At 40.9% G+C, this 21,767-nt stretch overlaps 1 protein-coding gene across 4 annotated transcripts in view; it reads left to right on the plus strand.

Moving 5' to 3' along the window:
• The window catches only part of CNTNAP3 (contactin associated protein family member 3), a 236,007-nt gene that overhangs the window by 103,402 nt on the left and 110,838 nt on the right, over positions 1 to 21,767 (plus strand). For all 4 annotated transcript variants that reach the window (XM_024995997.2, XM_024995998.2, XM_059889290.1 and 1 more), the window contains 1 exon segment: positions 15,044 to 15,191. In XM_024995997.2, the coding sequence (XP_024851765.1) occupies positions 15,044 to 15,191 (148 nt within the window).

Raw genomic sequence — 21,767 nt, forward strand, 5'->3', positions numbered from 1 at the left:
TCTGAGTTAAATTCATCCATTACAGTCCATTTTAGTTCACTGATTCCTAAAATGTTGATGTTTACTCTAGCCGTTTCCTGTTTGACTACTTCCAATTTGCCTTGATTCATGGACCTGACATTCCAGGTTCCTATGCAATATTGCTCTTTACAGCATCAGACTTTACCTTCATCACCAGTCACATCCACAACTGAGTGTTGTGTTTGCTTTGGCTCCATCTTTTTATTCTTTTGGGAGTTAGCTCTCCACTGATCTCCAGTAGCATATTGGGCACCTACCAACCTGGGGAGTTCATCTTTTAGTGCCCTATATTTTTGCCCTTTCATACTGTTCATGGGGTTTTCAAGGCAAGAATACTGAAGTGGTTTGCCATTCCCTTCTCCAGTGAACCACATTTTGTCAGAACTCTCCACTATGACCCATCTGTCTTAGGTGGGCCTACATGGCATGGCTTATAGTTTCTCTGAGTTAGACAAGGCTGTGGTCCATGTTTCGGTGTTGACGATCTGGTGATGTCCATGTGTAGAGTCTTCTCTTGTGTTGTTGGAAGAGGGTGTTTGTTAGGACAAGTGCATTTTCTTGGTAAAACTCTATTAGTCTTTGCCCTGCTTCATTCCATATTCCAAGGCCAAATTTGCCTGTTACTCCAGGTGTTTCTGGACTTCCTACTTTTGCATTCCAGTCCCCTATAATGAAAAGGACATCTTTTTGGGGTGTTAGTTCTAAAAGGTCTTGTAGGTCTTCATAGAACCATTCAATTTCAGCTTCTTCAGCATTACTGGTTGGGGCATAGACTTGGATTACTGTGATATTGAATGGTTTGCCTTGGCAACGAACAGAGATCATTCTGTCGTTTTTGAGATTGCATCCAAGTACTGCATTTCGGACTCTTTTGTTGACCATGATGGCTACTCCATTTCTTCTGAGGGATTCCTGCCTGCAGTAGTAGATATAATGGTCATCTGAGTTAAATTCACCCATTCCAGTCCATTTCAGTTTGCTGATTCCTAGAATGTCGACATTCACTCTTGCCATCTCTTGTTTGACCACTTCCAATTTGCCTTGATTCATGGACCTGACATTCCAGGTTCCTATGCAGTATTGCTCTTTACAGCATTGGATCTTGCTTCTATCACCAGTCACATCCACAGCTGGGTATTGTTTTTGCTTTGGCTCCCTCCCTTCATTCTTTCTGGAGTTATTTCTCCACTGATCTCCAGTAGCATATTGGGCACCTACTGACCTGGGTAGTTTCTCTTTCAGTATCCTATCATTTTGCCTTTTCATACTGTTCATGGGGTTCTCAAGGCAAGAATACTGAAGTGGTTTTCCATTCCCTTCTCCAGTGGACCACATTCTGTCAATGCACTGGTCATAACAAACAACCTCTTCCAACAACACAAGAGAAGACTCTACACATGGATATCACCAGATGGTCAACAATGAAATCAGATTGATTATATTCTTTACAGCCAAAGATGGAGAAGCTCTATACAGTCAGCAAAAACAAGACTGGGAGCTGACTGTGGCTCAGACCATGAACTCCTTATTGCCAAATTCAGACTTAAATTGAAGAAAGTAGGGAAAACCACTAAACCATTCAGGTATGACCTAAATCAAATCCCTTATGATCATACAGTGGAATTGAGAAATAGATTTAAGGGCCTAGATCTGATAGAGTGCCTGATGAACTATGGAATGAGGTTTGTCATTTTGTACAGGAGACAGGGATCAAGACCATTCTCATAGGAAAGAAATGCAAAAAAGCAAAATGGCTGTCTGGGGAGGCCTTACAAATAGCTGTGAAAAGAAGAGAAGCAAAAAGCAAAGGAGAAAAGGAAAGATATAAACATCTGAATGCAGAGTTCCAAAGAATAGCAAGAAGAGATAAGAAAGCCTTCTTCAGCGATCAATGCAAAGAAATAGAGGAAAACAACAGAATGGGAAAGACTAGGGATCTCTCCAAGAAAATCAGAGATACCAAAGGAACATTTCATGCAAAGATGACCTCGATAAAGGACAGAAATGGTATGGATCTAACAGAAGCAGAAGATATTAAGAAGAGATGGCAAGAATACACAGAAGAACTGTACAAAAAAGATCTTCATGACCCAGATAATCACGATGGTGTCATCACTGACCTAGAACCAGACATCCTGGAATGTGAAGTCAAGTGGGCCTTAGAAAGCATCACTACGAACAAAGCTAGTGGAGGTGATGGAATTCCAGTTGAGCTATTCCAAATCCTGAAAGATGATGCTGTGAAAGTGCTGCACTCAATATGCCAGCAAATTTGGGAAACTCAGCGGTGGCCACAGGACTGGAAAAGGTCAGTTTTCATTCCAATCCCAAAGAAACGCAATGCCAAAGAATGCTCAAACTACCACACAATTGCACTCATCTCACACACCAGCAAAGTAATGCTCAAAATTCTCCAAGCCAGGCTTCAGCAATATGTGAACTATGAATTTCCTGATGTTCAAGCTGGTTTTAGAAAAGGCAGAGGAACCAGAGATCAAATTGCCAACATCCACTGGATCATGGAAAAAGCAAGAGAGTTCCAGAGAAACATCTACTTCTGCTTTATTGACTATGCCAAAGCCTTTGACTGTGTGGATCACAATAAACTGTGGAAAATTCTGAAAGAGATGGGAATACCAGACCACCTGACCTGCCTCTTGAGAAACCTATTTGCAGGTCAGGAAGCAACAGTTAGAAGTGGACATAGAACAACAGACTGGTTCCAAATAGAAAAAGGAGTTCGTCAAGGCTGTATATTGTCACCCTGCTTATTTAACTTCTATGCAGAGTACATCATGAGAAACGCTGGACTGGAAGAAACACAAGCTGGAATCAAGATTGCCAGGAGAAATATCAATAACCTCAGATATGCAGATGACACCACCCTTATGGCAGAAAGTGAAGAGGAACTCAAAAGCCTCTTGATGAAAGTGAAAGTGGAGAGTGAAAAAGTTGGTTTAAAGCTCAACATTCAGAAAACGAAGATCATGGCATCTGGTCCCACCACTTCATGGGAAATAGATGGGGAAACAGTGGAAATAGTGTCAGACTTTATTTTTCTGGGCTCCAAAATCACTACAGATGGTGACTGCAGCCATGAAATTAAAAGATGCTTACTCCTTGGAAGGAAAGTTATGACCAACCTAGATAGCATATTCAAAAGCAGAGACATTACTTTGCCAACAAAGGTTCGTCTAGTCAAGGCTATGGTTTTTCCTGTGGTCATGTATGGATGTGAGAGTTGGACTGTGAAGAAGGCTGAGCGCCGAAGAATTGATGCTTTTGAACTGTGGTGTTGGAGAAGACTCTTGAGAGTCCCTTGGGCTGCAAGGAGATCCAACCAGTCCATTCTGAAGGAGATCAGCCCTGGGATTTCTTTGGAAGGAATGATGCTAAAGCTGAAACTCCAGTACTTTGGCCACCTCATGCGAAGAGTTGCTTCATTGGAAAAGACTCTGATGCTGGGAGGGATTGGGGGCAGGAGGAGAAGGGGATGACAGAGGATGAGATGGCTGGATGGCATCACTGACTCGATGGACATGAGTCTGAGTGAACTCTGGGAGTTGGTGATGGACAGGGAGGCCTGGCGTGCTGCGATTCATGGGGTTGCAAAGAGTCGGACATGACTGAGGGACTGATCTGTGGTCCATGTGATCAGATTGGTTAGTTTTCTGTGATTGTGGTTTTAAGTCTGTCTGCCCTCTGTTGGAGAAGGATAAGAGGCTTATGAAAGGTTCCTGATGGGAGAGACTGGCTGAAGGGGAAACTGGGTCTTGTTCTGATAGGCAGGGCCATGCTCAGTAAATTGTAATCCTATTTTTTGTTGAAGGCTGGAGCTATATCCCCTCCCTGTTATTTGACCTGAGGCCAAACTATGGTGGAGGTAATGAAGATAATGGTGATGAATGCTACACTCAGTGCCCCCAACCCAACAGCAGGCCACCACCAACCCATGCCTCCGCCAGAGACTCCTGGACACTCATGGGCAAGTCTGGATCAGTCTCTTTTGGGGTCACTGCTCTTTTCCCCTGGGTCTAGTGTGCACAAGGTTCTGTTTGTGCCCACCTAGAGTCTGTTTCCCCAGTCCTGTGTGAGTTCTAATGGCTCTGTGATGGGTTAATGGTGACCTCCTTCAAGAGGGCTTATTCCATACCCAGGTCTACTGCACCCAGAGTCCTTGCTCCTGCAGCAGGCCACTGCTGACCCATACCTTCACAGGAGACACTCAAACACAGTTCTGTCTCAGTCTCTGTGGGGTCTCTGAGTCCTGGTGCACACAAGGTATGTTTGAGCCCTCTGAACGTCTCTGGGGGTTATGGGGTTTGATTCTAAACGTGATTTCATCCCTCCTACCATCTTGCTGGGGTTTCTCCTTTGCCTCTGAACGTGGGATATCTCCTCAAAGTCGCTCCAGCACCACACAGCCACTGCTCCAGTGGTTTCCTTGGTAGCTCAGCTGGTAAAGAATCTTATTCCTACAAGCTTCATTTTTTTTACATGTTAGAACAAGACAAGAGTAAACCTTTGTTCCTGACATTCTGTGCTCAACCTGTGCATTTATCTGTTCTGGAAACATGAAAGCAAAATTATATAATGATAGATTATGCCACATTTAAAAAAGAATAAATGTCAGCTTATGTCTTCTTTGGAGAAATGTCTATTTAGTTTTGTGGCCTATTTTTTGATTGGGTCATTTATTTTTCTGGAATTGAGCTGTAGGAGTTGCTTGTATATTTTTGAGATTAGTTGTTTGTCAGTTGCTTCATTTGCTATTATTTTCTCTCATTCTGAAGGCTTTCTTTTCACCTTGCTTATAGTTTCCTTTGTTGTGCAGAAGCTTTTAAGTTTAATTAGGTCCCATTTGCTTATTTTTGCTTTTATTTCCAATATTCTGGGAGGTGGGTCATAGAGGATCCTGCTGTGATATATGTCAGAGAGTGTTTTTCCTATGTTCTCCTCTAGGAGTTTTATAGTTTCTGGTCTTACGTTTAGATCTTTAATCCATTTTGAGTTTATTTTTGTGTATGGTGTTAGAAAGTGTTCTAGTCTCATTCTTTTACAAGTGGTTGACCAGTTTTCCCAGCACCACTTGTTAAAGAGATTGTCTTTAATCCACTGTATATTCTTGCCTCCTTTGTCAAAGATAAGGTGTCCATAGGTGCATGGATTTATCTCTGGGCTTTCTATTTTGTTCCATTGATCTATATTTCTGTCTTTGTGCCAGTACCATACTGTCTTGATGACTGTGGCTTTGTAGTAGAGCCTGAAGTCAGGCAGGTTGATTCCTCCAGTTCCATTCTTCTTTCTCAAGATCGCTTTGGCTATTCGAGGTTTTTTGTATTTCCATACAAATTGTGAAATTATTTGTTCTAGCTCTGTGAAGAATACCATTGGTAGCTTGATAGGGATTGCATTGAATCTATAAATTGCTTTGGGTAGTATACTCATTTTCACTGTATTGATTCTTCCAATCCATGAACATGGTATATTTCTCCATCTATTAGTGTCCTCTTTGATTTCTTTCACCAGTGCTTTATAGTTTTCTATATATAGGTCTTTAGTTTCTTTAGGTAGATATATTCCTAAGTATTTTATTCTTTTCATTGCAATGGTGATAAAAAGATGCTCAACATCACTCATTATCAGAGAAATGCAAATCAAAACCACTATGAGGTACCATTTCACGCCAGTCAGGATGGCTGCAATCCAGAAGTCTACAAGCAATAAATGCTAGAGAGGGTGTGGAGAAAAGGGAACCCTCTTACACTGTTGGTGGGAATGCAAACTAGTACAGCCACTATGGAGAACAGTGTGGAGATTCCTTAAAAAACTGGAAATAGAACTGCCTTATGATCCAGCAATCCCACTGCTAGGCATACACACCGAGGAAACCAGAATTGAAAGAGACATGTGTACCCCAATGTTCATCACAGCACTGTTTATAATAGGCAGGACATGGAAGCAACCTAGATGTCCATTAGCAGATGGATGGATAAGAAAGCTGTGGTACATATACACAATGGAGTATTACTCAGCCATTAAAAAGAATACATTTGAATCAGTTCTAATGAGGTGGATGAAACTGGAGCCTATTATACAGAGTGAAGTAAGCCAGAAAGAAAAACACCAATATAGTATACTAATGCATATATACGGAATTTAGAAATATGGTAACAATAACCCTGTATACGAGACAGCAAAAGAGACACTGATGTATAGAACAGTCTTTTGGACTCTGTGGGAGAGGGAGAGGGTGGGATGATTTGGGAGAATGGCATTGAAACATGCATAATATCATATATGAAACAAGTCGCCAGTCCAGATTCGATGCACGATACTGGATACTTGGGGCTGGTGCACTGGGACAACCCGGGGGGATGGTATGGGGAGGGAGGAGGGAGGAGGGTTCAGGATGGGGAACACATGTATACCTGTGGCGGATTCATTTTGATGTATGGCAAAATCAATACAATATTGTAAAGTTAAAAAAAAAAAAAGTCAGCTTAGTAAAAAATATGAGATCATTTCAGTAATAAACCCCAGATGTCAGAGTGGGGTGTTACTAGAGATACATTCTACTCCAAATTAATTTCACTTAAATTTCTGTATCTTAAAGAAATGTATCATTTATTTATTTGCAAAGGAACTATTAATAGTTCTATATAAGACAAAATAATGTAATTTCTTAAAATTAGAATGATTTAATATAATCCCATGGGTACAGGTATGTATGTGCTGTGCTTAGTCGCTCAGTCATGTCTGACTCTTTGTGACCATAGCCCACCAGGCTCCTTTGTCCATGAAAATTCTTCAGGCAAGAATATTGCAGTGGGTTGCCATTCCCTCCTCCTGGGGATATTCCCAAACCAGGGGTTGAACCCAGGTCTCCTGCTTTGCAGACAGATTCTTTACCATCTGAGCCACCAGGGAAGCCCATGAATACTGGAGTGTGTAGCCTATCCCTTCTCCAGGGGATCTTCCACACCCAGGAATCGAACCAGGGTCTCTTGCATTGCAGGCAGATTCTTTACCAGCTGAGCTACCAGGGAAGCCCACATGTATGTATACATACATACATACATACAATCCAAATGTTGATTAGGATTAAAATCACGTATAGTGAATGTTTTGTATGCAGATCTCAGAAACTGTAAACAGTAAGTTCTTAAGCTCCTCTATTCATAGACTATTAGCATTGGTTATTCTCACTTGAAGTATTTCTCAAAGAGTATTCTGTCTTAAATTTCAATAAAACAAAAAGAGAAATCCCTTTTGTTTTAGAACATTATCATCATACCAATCTGAAATACAGTTTGTATTCAATAAACAGAGTACTTCAGAAAGAAGTAATAATGTATAAGGAAAATTTTAAAAATTAAATATTCCTAGCAAATAATTTCATTTCCTAGCTATGCTAAAATAAATTTCAACTTTACTTCTTAGTTTCAATTATAATGTTGGAATTACAGTGAATATAGAAAGTGATGTTCCTTTCCAGTTTACCTGGATGTCATAGATATTATGGAGTAGGAAATGGCAACCTACTCCAGGATTCTTGCCTGGAAAATTCCATGGACTGAAGAGCCAGGCTTCAGCAATACATGAACTGTGAACTTCCAGATGTTCACGCTGGTTTTAGAAAAGGCAGAGGAAGCAGAAATAAAATTGCCAACATCTGCTGGATCATGGAAAAAGCAAGAGAGTTCTAGAAAAGCATCTATTTCTGCTTTACTGATTATGCTAAAGCCTTTGACTTTATTGTGTGGATCACAATACACTGTAAAATTCTGAAAGGGATGGGAATACCAGAACACCTGCCCTGCCTCTTGAGAAACCTATATGCAGCTCAGGAACCAACAGTTAGAACTGGACATGGAACAACAGACTGGTTACAAACAGGAAAAGGAGTACATCAAGGCTGTATATTGTCACCCTGCTTATTTAACTTATATGCAGAGTACATCATGAGAAACAGTGGGCTGGTAGAAGCACAAGCTGGAATCAAGATTGCCAGCAGAAATATCAATAGCCTCAGATACGCAATGACACCAACCTTATGGCAGAAATTGAAGAGGAACTAAAAAGCCTCTTGATGAAAATGAAAAAGGAGAGTGAAAAAGTTGGCTTAAAGCTCAACATTGAGAAAACGAAGATCATGGCATCTGGTCCCATCACTTCATGGGAATAGATGGGGAAACAGTGTCAGACTTTATTTTTTTGGGCTCCAAAATCTCTGCAGATGGTGATTGCAGCCATGAAATTAAAAGACACTTACTCCTTGGAAGAAAAGTTCTGACCAACCTAGACAGCATATTAAAAAGCGGAGACATTACTTTGCCAACAAAAGTCCATCTAGTCAAGGCTATGGTTTTTCCAGTGGTCATGTATGGATGTAAGAATTGGACTGTGAAGAAAGCTGAGTGCCGAAGAATTGATGCTCCTGAACTGTGGTGTTGGAGAAGACTCTTGAGAGTCCCTTGGACTGCAAGGAGATTCAACAAGTCCATTCTAAAATAGATCAGTCCTGGGATTTCTTTGGGAAAGACTGATGCTAAAGCTGAAACTCCAGTACTTTGGCCACCTCATGCAAAGAGTTGACTCATTGGAAAAGACTCTGATGCTGGGAGAGATTGGGGGCAGGAGGAGAAGGGGACGACAGAGGGTGAGATGGCTGGATGGCATCACTGACTCAATGGACATGAGTTTGGGTGAACTCCAGGAGTTGGTGACGGACAGGGAGACCTGGCATACTGCAATTCATGGGGTCCCAGAGTCGGATACGACTGAGCAACCGAACTGAACTGAACTGAACTGAAGAGCCTGCGGGGCTACAGTCCATGGAGTCATTAATAGTTGGACACGACTGAACACACACATGCAAGTGCTTGGATATTGAACCTGAGATAAAATATTAAGAACAGCTTTCAGAGTCTGACAGATAAGCTGTCTCTGCCAGATACAACGATAACCCAATATCAGCCATGGCCATAGTACTTGCAGCCATGACTTTTGGAACGTTTACACAGGTAGTCAGTGAGTGGCTTACATTTCAGATATTTTTCTCAATTAGTACTCCAAACTTTAGAGTACATTTTATCAAACTGGTTTTGTAGACAAAAGAACTGTGACTTGCAACAGACAATATCAGCTTAGTGCCACATCCTAGCCAGTGGTGGAGCTGAGAAAATGCTACTTCTACATATATCAGCCCGGGGTTCAATATAAAGTTGGAGAGTGGATGTTGTTGAGTTCTTCTTTGGAGTAGAGATGTGGTAAAAAAGGTTTACCTGATCTTGGCATAGCAATTGTTAACATTTGAAAGAAAAGATGATATAGGTCAAAGATTTTACTTTCATTGAACAAGATAAATAATGAAATGACCTTATGGTGGCATTTCATTCATTAGCCAAGAAGCAGCACCACAACCTCTGAAATATGCATACTTATTACGTTTGAGTCTTCTCTTTTATTATTTCCATTTGTTTATACCAAGGAAATCTTCCTGGTGGTGATGGTTCACAAACTTGATTACCAGTTTGGCTTGGTTTGATCTGTTTGTTAAACCTGGCCCAGCATTTTGCAAAGCTAAATAACTAGGCAGACACCATTCCTGGTTGATTTAAGGAGTCTTGCTCTTTGGTGGCATAAATACATCTGGCTGTTTGTATTAACTGCATTGGCAGATTAGGTGGGTTTGTCCCTGTACTTCAAGTGAGCATGAGAAAGAATCAACCTCTTTTTGTTCCCTGAGTTTATTATTATTAAATGGAGGTCTGTTGTGTGACATCTTTGATTTCTGAATAATAAAATTTTGTGAGATCAAAGAGTGCAGAATTTGAAGGTAGCCCACCCCAAAATAACTCTACGTTTTATGTTTTGATTATGGGTTCCAAAAAATTGGTGGAATTTAGATAGCCTTAACATTTGACAGTAGATTTCAAAAGAGACACATACACCTAAGAGACCTTACTCTTTGTTTTCAGAGCTTAAACTGGTCAGGTCCTTAGATGGGACAGCGTTTTCTGTTAAGATGCTGTGTTATCCTTAGGAATACCTTAAGTGGTTATGGCTTCCCTGGAGCACAGACCACCTGGGAAAATTGGTTAAGAATATCATGAAGAATCAATGGAAACAATTTTAAAAAGAGATATAGAGTTTTAAGCACAGAAACTTGGCCTTGTGACTCTAAAATGCTCAAGGTGGAAAGAGCTGGTAAAAGTCCTGGTTCATTGGAGGCTATAGGAGGTCCTAGGGCTCAGGTGGAGAGAAAGAGGAACCCTGCAGTTCAATTACCAAACCAAACTTGGGTCCACTTGCCCACATGCAGTACAGCCAATCTACTGACACTGAGTTGTGGTGAAGGAAAGTAAAGCGTTAATTGCAGGGTGCCAAGCAAGGAGTCCTGGTAGGTAGTGCTTAAAGAGTGATTAATATTATATATATGGAATCTAAAAAGATGGTACTGATGAAATCATTTGCAGGGCAGCAGTGGAGACGGACATAGAGAACAGACTTATAGACACAGTGGGGGTGGGAGGAAGGAGAGGGTGGGATGTTTGGAGAGAGTAACTTGCAAACATATATTACCATATATAAAATAGATAGCCAATGAGAATTTGCTGTATGACTCAGAGAACTCAAACCATATTGATGTTTGGCAGAAACCAATACAATACTGTAAACCAATTATACTTCAATTAAAAATAAACATATATGTATTTTTAAAAAGACCTAAACTCCAAAATCACTGCAGATGGTGACTGCAGCCATGAAATTAAAAGATGCTTACTCCTTGGAAGGAAAGTTAGTACCAACCTAGATAGCATATTGAAAAGCAGAGACGTTACTTTGCCAACAAAGGTCCGTCTAGTCAAGGCTATGGTTTTTCCTGTGGTCATGTAGGGATGTGAGAGTTGGACTGTGAAGAAAGCTTGAGTGCTGAAGAATTGATGCTGTTGAACTGTGGTGTTGGAGAAGACTCTTGAGAGTCCCTTGGACTGCAAGGAGATCCAACCAGTCCATTCTGAAGGAGATCAGCCCTGGGATTTCTTTGGAAGGAATGATGTTAAAGCTGAAACTCCAGTACTTTGGCCACCTCATGTGAAGAGTTGCCTCATTGGAAAAGACTCTGATGCTGGGAGAGATTGGGGGCAGGAGGAGAAGGGGACGACAGAGGATGAGATGGCTGGATGGCATCACCAACTCGATGGATGTGAGTCTGAGTGAACTCCAGGAGTTGGTGATGGACAGGGAGGCCTGGCGTACTGCAATTCATGGGGTCGCAAAGAGTCAGACACGACTGAGAGACAGAACTGAACTGAAACTCCCCAATGGCTTTCAGGGGAAGATTTTTAAAGATAGGTAAGGAAAGGGGGTTTGTGAGGTATGTGATCAGCTCATGGACATTCTTCTGATTGGTTGGTGATGAGATAATCAGGAGTCAACATCATCAACTTCTGATTCCAACCCGTCTGGGATCTATGTGCTTATGGGCAGCATACAGTTAACTTCTTGCACCTAGTGGAGGTTTTTCTACTTTCAAAACAGCTCAAAGGACATGGCTCAAAATAATATCTATAGCCCTTGAGGAGGTACTAAAGGTCTTTCACTTTAATAGCTAAAGGTCTTTAACTTTAATAGCTAAACTTATTATTTTGCTTTATTTCTTTTTTTTGTTGTTGTTGCATTTTTTCACTTCTATGATTAAATTTACTCTTTGGAACTCAGGGAAGGCCTAGGAAGCTAAAGTTTCTCTATAGATAGGAGACAAGTGGAGGGCATGGTGCAGGGGAGTCTCTTCCAGGAAGGTCCCATGTGATCCTGCTTGGTTTCACATGGTTTCTCTTTGAAGGCAGAGACAAAAGGAATTCTTTACAGATGACTTGTTATGCTCTTTCAGATTGTCATGAAACTTCAGGACAGAGATTGATGTACAGTTGTTAATGTACCAAGATTGGCAAGATGGCAGAGGTGAGAGGGAAGTAGATTCTATAATACGAGGCAGCTAGATTCATTTCATCTGAAACCCACCCATCATTTTTTAAAGTACAGTAAACTCTGGGGCTTCCCCAGGGGCTTAGTGGTAAAGAATTCACTTGCAATCCAGGAGCCGCAGGAAACGCAGGCTTGATCTCTGGGTTGGGAAGATCCTTTGGAGAAGGAAATGGCAACCCACTCCAGTATTCTTGTCTGTAGAGTCCCATGGACAGAAGAGCCTACAGGGGCTACAGTCCATGGGGCCGCAAAGAGTCAGACATGACTGAAGCGACTTAGTATGAGCTCACGTACAATAAACTCTGGGCTTACCAGGTGGGAAGCCTGGGAAATAGTAAAGAATCCACCTGCCAAGCAGGAGATGTGGATTTAATCCCTGGGTCAGGAAGATCCCCTGAAGAAGGAAATGACAACCCACTCCAGTATTCTTGTCTGTAGAGTCCCATGGACAGAAGAGCCTACAGGGGCTACAGTCCATAGGGCCTCAAAGAGTCAGACACGACTGAAGTGACCTAGCATGCGCTCACATACAATAAACTCTGGGCCAAAGCCTTTGACTGTGTGGATCACAATAAACTGTGGAAAATTCTGAAAGAGATGGGAATACCAGACCACCTGATCTGCCTCTTGAGAAATTTGTATGCAGGTCAGGAAGCAACAGTTAGAACTGGACATGGAACAACAGACTGGTTCCAAATAGAAAAAGGAGTTCATCAAGGCTGTGTATTGTCACCCTGTTTATTTAACTTATATGCAGAGTACATCATGCAGTATTCCGTGCTGGACTGGAAGAAACACAAGCTGGAATTAAGATTGCCGGGAGAAATATCAATAACCTTAGATATGCAGGTGACACCACCCTTATGGCAGAAAGTGAAGAGGAACTCAAAAGCCTCTTGATGAAAGTGAAAGTGGAGAGTGAAAAAGTTGGCTTAAAGCTCAACATTCAGAAAACGAAGATCATGGCATCCGGTCCCACCACTTCTTGGGAAATAGATGGGAAAGAGTGGAAATAGTGTCAGACTTTATTTTTCTGGGCTCCAAAATCACTACAGATGGTGACTGCAGCCATGAAATTAAAAGACGCTTACTCCTTGGAAGGAAAGTTATGACCAACCTAGATGGCATATTCAAAAGCAGAGACATTACTTTGCCAACAAAGGTTCGTCTAGTCAAGGCTATGGTTTTTCCTGTGGTCATGTATGGATGTGAGAGTTGGACTGTGAAGAAGGCTGAGAGCCGAAGAATTGATGCTTTTGAACTGTGGTGTTGGAGAAGACTCTTGAGAGTCCCTTGGGCTGCAAGGAGATCCAACCAGTCCATTCTGAAGGAGATCAGCCCTGGGATTTCTTTGGAAGGAATGATGCTAAAGCTGAAACTCCAGTACCTTGGCCACCTCATGCGAAGAGTTGACTCATTGGAAAAGACCCTGATGCTGGGAAAGATTGAGGGCAGGAGGAGAAGGGGACGACAGAGGATGAGATGGCTGGATGGCATCACTGACTCGATGGACGTGAGTCTGAGTGAACTCCGGGAGTTGGTGAGGGACAGGGAGGCCTGGCGTGCTGCGATTCATGCGGTCACAAAGAGTCGGACATGACTGAGCGACTGATCTGATCTGATCTGACCAGGTGGGAAGCCTGGGAAATAGTAAAGAATCCACCTGTCAAGCAGGAGAAGTGGATTTAATCCCTGGGTCAGGAAGATCCCCTGAAGAAGGAAATGGCAATCCACTTCAGTATTCTTGCCTGGGAAATCCCATGGACAGTGGAACCTGGTGGGCTACAGTCCATGGGGTCGCAAAGAACCAGGTGCAACTAAGTGACTAAACAACAGAACAGTAAACACTATTAAAGAGAGGTCTGCCAGGATGACTGGAGAAGTTACATTGGAATGCACTTCCTGTGTGTTGAAGTTTGTGCTGTGTTTATGCAAGCTTTCTCACCTACATGTAGGTCTTTTTAAAATGAATAAGTCATTAGTAACATATCTGTAATTGATGTATATGTCTACAATACCATCCATTTTTTGGTTTCCCTACTTTCTGATATTTACATTAAAAAGAACACCATGAAAAAGAAGTCATACTGCTTATAACAAGTTTCTTTGCTCTCATGCTGACCCCTTCTAGCATGAAGCCAGATGCCCACAGTTGAGAAATCACATCTCTTATCTTGTGGCTGGTGGCGTTGGTGTGTTTCCCCAAGCAGCTTCTAAATGCTGATAACTTGGGGCACCCTGACAAAGCGCAGTGAACACAGATCAAAATTTGAATCCCCATGATCTTGTCCTGGCCACAGTGGAGAATAGCTGTCCTGCCTGCATAGACTCTTCATTTCCTTAGGCTTGAGTTTTGCATTGGTGGTTCAGCAGTGAAGAATCTACCTACAGTGCAGGAAATGCAGGTTCAATCCCTGGGTTGGGAAGATCCCCTGGAGGAGGGCATGCCAACCCACTCCAGTATTCTTGCCTGGGAAATCCCATGGACAGAGAAGCCCGGCAGGCTACAGTCTCTGGGGTTGCAAAGAGTCAGACATGTCTAAGTAACTAACATTTTTGCATTTATAAGTTAAAGGTTTTGAACTAGAACACTGGTCAGATCCCTCCCACCTCTCAAGTTTTAGGGTCTAGGATTCTTTTTGTACATCCTGCAAGCTGACATTGTGCTTGTTTGTGCTGAAAGTGAGGTTGTGTGTCTTGACTACTTGGAGATTAGGAAATGATTTAGGTGGGGGCTGAGCCACTTTCTAAAAGCAAGTCTTCGAAAGCAGCAGGTTTATAGCCAGTTTAATGGTGCCATTGAAGCTTAAACTACCCTACAAATAAGGAAAGTTTAGATGGTGATGACTAATCCAGGCATTGAAGAGAGATTGTCACATGCCTCAGAAATTAGCAGAGTTGCTCTAAAGCAGCCATGAATTTGCATACTAACAAAGTGAAGCATTGTTTGCCATTATGAGCCTGTGAGGTGAGAGCAGGAAGATGGTGTTATGCAGACACATTGATTCCTTTCTCTGTTTTCTCTCAGGGTTTTCCAGGAAACACAAATGCAGACAGTGTGGTACACTACAGACTCCAGCCTACCTTCGAAGCCAGATTCCTGCGCTTCCTCCCCTTAACCTGGAACCCCAAAGGCAGGATTGGGATGCGGATTGAAGTGTATGGATGTGCCTACAGTAAGTGGTGTTTATTCCTCAAATGAAGGTTTTGGTGGAGTGTTGTGTTCTAAACACTAAATTGAAAACGGAACTTGACTTTTCAGCTTTTTAAATATCTGTGCAGGCAAAACTGATTTTATGGAAAGTCTTAATAATATTACAGTTATTTTAAGGTTGAATTCGGAGGAGGACCCGAAATGAGCTTTAAAATCTTAGATTGTCAGAGGTTAGCCGAATACCTGTTATATAGCAGGCACTTCATAAAATAAACAAAGCTCAAATCAAGAGCAGTTGTATTTATTGTGATTGATGGAATGATCCTCCTGTGGGAAAACAGGTAAGAACAGATGTCCCCATGTTCCCTGGTCCCCATGGTGACTCACTTTTCTCTCTACTTGCGTCGCTGTGGAAACTTCTTTTGAACATCATTTATGTTTCATGTCTTCCGGCTTTTCCCCACTGACAATAAAAATAAAGATGCTGGCAGTCAATTTGAGCATAAAGACAAGCGTAAAAGCATTCCATGAAATACATGGGGATCAAATCTACAGCTGCCATTTTGAAGGTCTAGAATATTCTGGTATTTTGTAAATGAACACAAAAATGAAAAAATTAATTTAAAATATAATCTTCTAGAAAACTGGAAGAGTGACCTGAAGAATAAGTTGGTTGGGAACATCTTAGAGTTTTTGTCACACTTCATTCTGTCCCTGATCAAAGTATTAACTTTGTAGAGAAGTGTAACCATAAGATATACCATACACAGGATATTTAATATGTCAAATCCTACCCCCTGCAACATTTTCTCATTCAACTCCCACTCTAACCAAATGAATTCAGTATAGTAGTAACCTCACTGCTTCAGAAAAGAAAGAAACCAAACCTTTGAGAAATTAGATATTTGCGAGAGCTATTACATATTGGATCTAAGATTTAAAACTGTCTTTTTTCCTCATTTTGTATTCACGACTACCATTCTATTCAGACATTGATTTCTTTATTCCCTCACTGGTCATATGTGAATTTATCTGCAGAGAACTGGGTTGTATGTGGAGGATGATTTTGAGATTATTTATTTCTTTGTCAGGAGTTTATGAGAAGTCATAAAATTATACAAAGCAAATATATTGTAACATGATGATGGGGCATGGGGAATAGAGGGGTTGGGTTGGAAAAGGAAACTTTTTCAAAACAATTCAGTTTTCAAAATAAAGGTCATGGGCAGTGAGACGGGGGTAGGGATGGTGCTTGTTAGACAAAACAACATATGTAAACTGGGGGAGTAGGAATTCAGTGTTCCTGTGGTGCAGGGATGGGCGTGGGCATGAGTTGTTGAACAGCGGAGGTATCAGTTCCACTTTGATAACCCCCATAGACAATGGGTGGTTCTGGAGCTGAGGCTCACCCAAGCCACCCATCCCACATTCAAGGGTCACCTTCAGCCTCTGTTTCATACCCCTTCCTAATGGCATGTTCTACTCTGGCTCTGCTTCCTAACCCCACCTCAGCTCTCTAGTGTTTATGAGTCCGTGGACCATTCAGCATAGATGGTGCTGGGTTGCCATCAACCTATTTTCCCTCTTTCTGTATTTCCTTCCATCCTTTTGGTTCTGGGGTCTGTCAGTGTGCTCACTGCTGTGATGGCTAGGATGCCTGATATTTAGACTTTCTCTTTGATCCCATGAAATTAATGTCTCCTTCTCCCATTACTCTGGAAGCAACTTCAGGTTTACTGACTTCAAAGCAGAACATGCTCTTTGATGGGGATTTGCTGTTAGCTTGATGTTCTTGGTGAAGAGATACTACTCCAGTTTCTTGGGTTAGAGGTCAGTACCAGGAAGATCAAAGCTGAGTGTCTGGTGCCTGGAAGGGCCAGTTGACTGTACAGCTGTCACAGAACCTGCGTGCATCCTAAATTCAGCAAACATGAACTGTTGGGCATAAGGGACTCCTAGCATAAAAATGCAAACAGGAAATAATCATCACTTGTAAAACAACACAAAGTATATTTCTCAATATTAGTGGCTCTGTTTTGTCTTCATTCTTATTATTAATAATGATTGAAGTGTAGCACTTTGCATTTTTATTTTTGGTAGTCATTTAATCTGATTTGGTTTATAGCTCAAAGTGATAATTATTATCTTTTTTTCATGTGTACTTCCTCTGCCCTGTTGTTAGTGAGAGAATGTCTAGATTGCTTATCTCTTTTTAGTGTCATCTTTTTACATTCCATTTACAATGATATTTACTATTCCTATAAACACTGCATATCTTCATGGCTTCTTGGGTTGGCATATATATTTTCACTAACTGAAAAGCCTTTCCCCCATTTCTGGAGTAAAAGTGGAAAGTGTCAGGTCTTCTTAGAGTCCCTACTGACCTACACACCAAGGCCAGGATCTAGCATGAGACTCTTCACTTTCCCCTGCCCCTCGCCTCTCTAGCATTCCCATCCATTCAAAGTTAACATTTCTTATGGACTTGTTCTAGGCTATATATTCTACTCAAAAGTGTTCTCTGAGCTTTCATCCCATTTCGTAAAGTTTTCAGCAACATTTACATACAGTCTGATCAATTCCAACTTGACATCCTTGACACAGGTCTATGAAGCCCCCGACATCTGCTCAGTTGCTTCAGTCATGTCCGACTCTGTGCAACCCCATAGACTGCCGCCCACCAGGATCCCCCGTCCCTGGGATCCTCCAGGCAGGAACACTGGAGTGGGTTGCCATTTCCTTCTCCAATGCATGAAAGTGAAAAGTGAAAAGTGAAAGTGAAATCGCTCAGTCGTGTCCAACTCCTAGCGACCCCATGGACTGTAGCCCACCAGGCTCCTCCATCCATGGGAGTTTCCAGGCAAGAGTACTGAAGTGGGGTGCCATTGCCTTCTCCACAGACATCTAGATAATTCTCGGCAGTTTCACCATCATTTCTTTAATGAGGTTTTTTAGTCATCTTTTGATTCTTTTCTGCCATTTACTTTGACTCCACATGTTCATATTCAGTGTCATTCTCAAGTGTTCCCTCGTCATATTGTGTTGTATTAGCCCCACAGTTGTAATGAAATTTTATATTCATCACTGTGTTTATTGTTGGAGTGAGAGAGGGAAGAAAGGAAGAGAGGAGAGGAGGGGAGAAGAAATGAGGGACATAGTTCATGAATTCAGAAATGTAGACTAGATAGGCACAGAATGGGGACCCCCATCGGGGTCTACAGTCATCCAAGTGGCACTTCCGTCCTGTGTCAAATCATGCATTGAAAATCAAATGGGTTAAGAGGGAAGAGAAGAAGGGACTAGAACATGTACTTGCCTGTTTTAAAACCTTGTGTTTATTTTACTTAAAAAAAAATACATTGATTGTTGCAGTGAAAAATGTTCTTTGTAACAACCGCACCATATGTCAATGTTTATAAACCTGTTCCTAATGTTTTATAAAAATAAAGAATGTTTATTTTGTAATATTTAGGGAGAATGTTGAGAGAAAAGTCTGCATGTGGAACTTCCTTCTGTTAAGCACTGATTCTACTCGAAGTAGATTTTAGTTTCGAAAATGCGTTAATAGGAATAGAGGAACGTAGGATGAAAGGATAAGTAGTCACCATGACAAATAAAAACTCCAGAAGTTAATAATGATCTTTAGTCACATGAGGGAATGCTGATCTGTATTATCCATTACAATTATGGAAAAAGAAAATATTCAAACTAGATTAGAAAAAGTATTAGTTCAATACATGTTTACAAAACTTTTACCCCATGCAAGCCACCCTGCTGAATAAAGTGAATAAGGCACAATCTCTGTCCCCTAGATACTAAGGAGTGAGTAGAGGTGAAGGGAAATGCCTATTCTTTGTAGATCAAATAAATTTGGGCATGGATTTCTCATTCTCAATTTGTGTCCAAGTATAAAGATTCCCTGGAGAAGGGAAAGGCTACCCACTCCAGTATTCTGGCCTAGAGAATTCCATGGACTGCATAGCCCATGGGGTCTCAAAGAGTCAGACATGACTGAGCGACTTTCACTTCACATAAATAGAAGATGGGGCTTCCCTATTGGCTTAGTGGTAAAGAATCTGCCTGCAATGCCAGAGATGCAGGTTTGATCTTTGAATCAGGAAGGGCCCCTGGAGAAGGAAATGGCAACCCACTCTAGTATTCTTGCCTGGAGAATCCCATGGACAGAGGAAGCAGGAGAGCTACAGTCCACTGGGTGGCAAAGAGTCAGAGATGACTGAAGTGACTTACTACTAACAATAATGATGTAGCCCATGCCCACTGTGGACTAGACATGTTTCAGACATTGCTGTACATACTGTATAGATAAGTTTTTTAGTAACAATATACTTAGTGTTGTGTGGGAGAGACTTCTTTATCCTTTTACAGGTGAGGAAACTGAGGCACAGAGAGGTTGAGTAAGTTTTCCACTATGGAACCAATATTCAAATCCTTACAGGACAACTTCACAGATTCTTTCTCTGAGCAACTGTTCCTGTGTTATGAAGGGCTGTTTGTGGGACCAGATCCAGAGGCTCTAAATATATCAGCACTAACTTATTCTCCCTCCTGATAAAATGGCAAGCATGTGTGGGGTTTTCTTTAATAATATTGTTACTGATGCATTTATCAAAATATAGCCTTAGTTAACAAAGCAAATGTTTATAACATGTGACATTGGAAAAACACTTCCTATTTTCAGCTAAATATCACATTTCCCCTACTCTTTTTGGAATGTAGGTTCTGTACTCTTACAATAGAGGAAACTATTGCTTTCTATTTCAACACATAATGAGTGACTTCTGTGTCAAGTACCCTAATTGTTTAAATAATTGAATTGCATACAAAAGCATTTTATAAATATGAGGATTTCTTGTAAAAGTTAAGTATGATGCCAATTGGTAATTTAATGCACTATTTTGGTGTTTTCATTCAAATAAATATAGTGGATTATTTGTATTAGTTCTGGGCATATAATATTTGATTTGCTTTTATAGGAGTACAATAGCAAAAATTTTATGCTTAGGGGACTGGTGGAAACAAGTTCATCTTGGCATTCATTACCAGTAAGCCCTGAGACATGAAAGTTGGCTTCTGCAGGTCATGGCATGATTGATGATTTGAAGCTAAAGGGAGCCTCTACTTAGTGGAGATTAAACTCAAGGAGGATCACAAAGGGTTCTCCCCCATTCATATTGGGAGAGGTCATTGCTGCTGACTTACTGAACAAAATACTCTCTATCCCAAAATATGACTATCTTAAAAATTTTTACATTTAGCTTTTACGAATCATGTTTCAGTATTTAGTGCTAAATTTTGAAATATACATATATATTGACTTGCCAATTTGTTTTCAAATATTCAGATTAATTTATGAACACTTGGTGGTGAATGATATTTTATAAAATAGATTCTGTTCAATGAGGCTTATTATAACTGAGTTTCCAATCTAAATATTCTATGTGATCATGTGTATTCTTATTTGTTGTGTGGGCTTACCTGGAGGGCTTCTTGGTTAACACTGCAGCCCAGTTTTTGAACCATGGTTGGCGACTTTCCAATGCCTATGTGTAAATTTTGTATAAAGAGTATTTATTGTGTGATAGTTTGATACCTAGATGATCTTGATTCTTTGCATTCTTTCTTTCCAAACACTTTCACCAGAGAAGTCTTTGTTTCTCCTATCTCCATCCTGAGCTCTAAAACATTTCCTTGTCACTGTAGTTTCCTAGCAACCCACAGTAAGACATTAGATATTATAGGTGTGATCTGTTTTTTCCTGATAGTAGAAATGAGAAAGTGAGGGAAGAACTGTCAGTTCCAGGAGGGCTGGGCCATATCTGTCCTCTCCTGTTTTGTCCCAGCATCCAGCAGAGTTTGTAATACTTGCATCAATATCAACTGAAAATAAAGCTGTGCTTGTGGAATGGATGGAAATTAGTTTGAGGTTGGGGGATAGGGAAGATGGAAAGAAGTGTTTTTTTTTAATAAAAAAATTTCGTTATACCAAAGCAAAATCCTGGGCAAAGTAGAATTTGAAGCTATGGAAGACTGTGTATAGAAACCAGTCTTTTATATTATACGCAGAAATATATAGCCAGGAGAAGAAATATTGACCTATTCTTTACCTCATAAAATATATATTCGAAAATAGAGTATATTGAATTATGTAATAGGAAAGTCCACAAAAATAATGACATTTGTGATTTCCTATATAAAATAGGATTTTTGATTTTTCAATCATAGAAAAGTCACAAAATGTCTGGTTGTGAGTTCATTCTTACTGCTTGAACATCAGGACCCAGGTCCAGAAATAATCGCTAAGTGGTTCTGCTGAGTGGGGATGGCAAACTTCTGTAAAGGATCAGCCAGCAAATGTTTTTTGGCTTTGCAGGTTCTTATACTCTCTGCCAACTCTTCTTTGTTTTCAAGCTTGATTCTTTTTAAATAAATCTTGAAAAATTAGCTCGTGGGACTGTACAATAACAGGCTGCAGCGTGATGTGGATGGTGTCAGATGAAGGGAAGTTTAAAAGTCTGGATTTCTAAAAGCAATTTTTGAATTTTATCTCTATAGTAACCTCTTCAATTGAGCTCAAGTT

Source organism: Bos taurus, chromosome 8, assembly GCF_002263795.3.
Source record: "Bos taurus isolate L1 Dominette 01449 registration number 42190680 breed Hereford chromosome 8, ARS-UCD2.0, whole genome shotgun sequence".
Lineage (NCBI taxonomy): Eukaryota > Metazoa > Chordata > Mammalia > Artiodactyla > Bovidae > Bos > Bos taurus.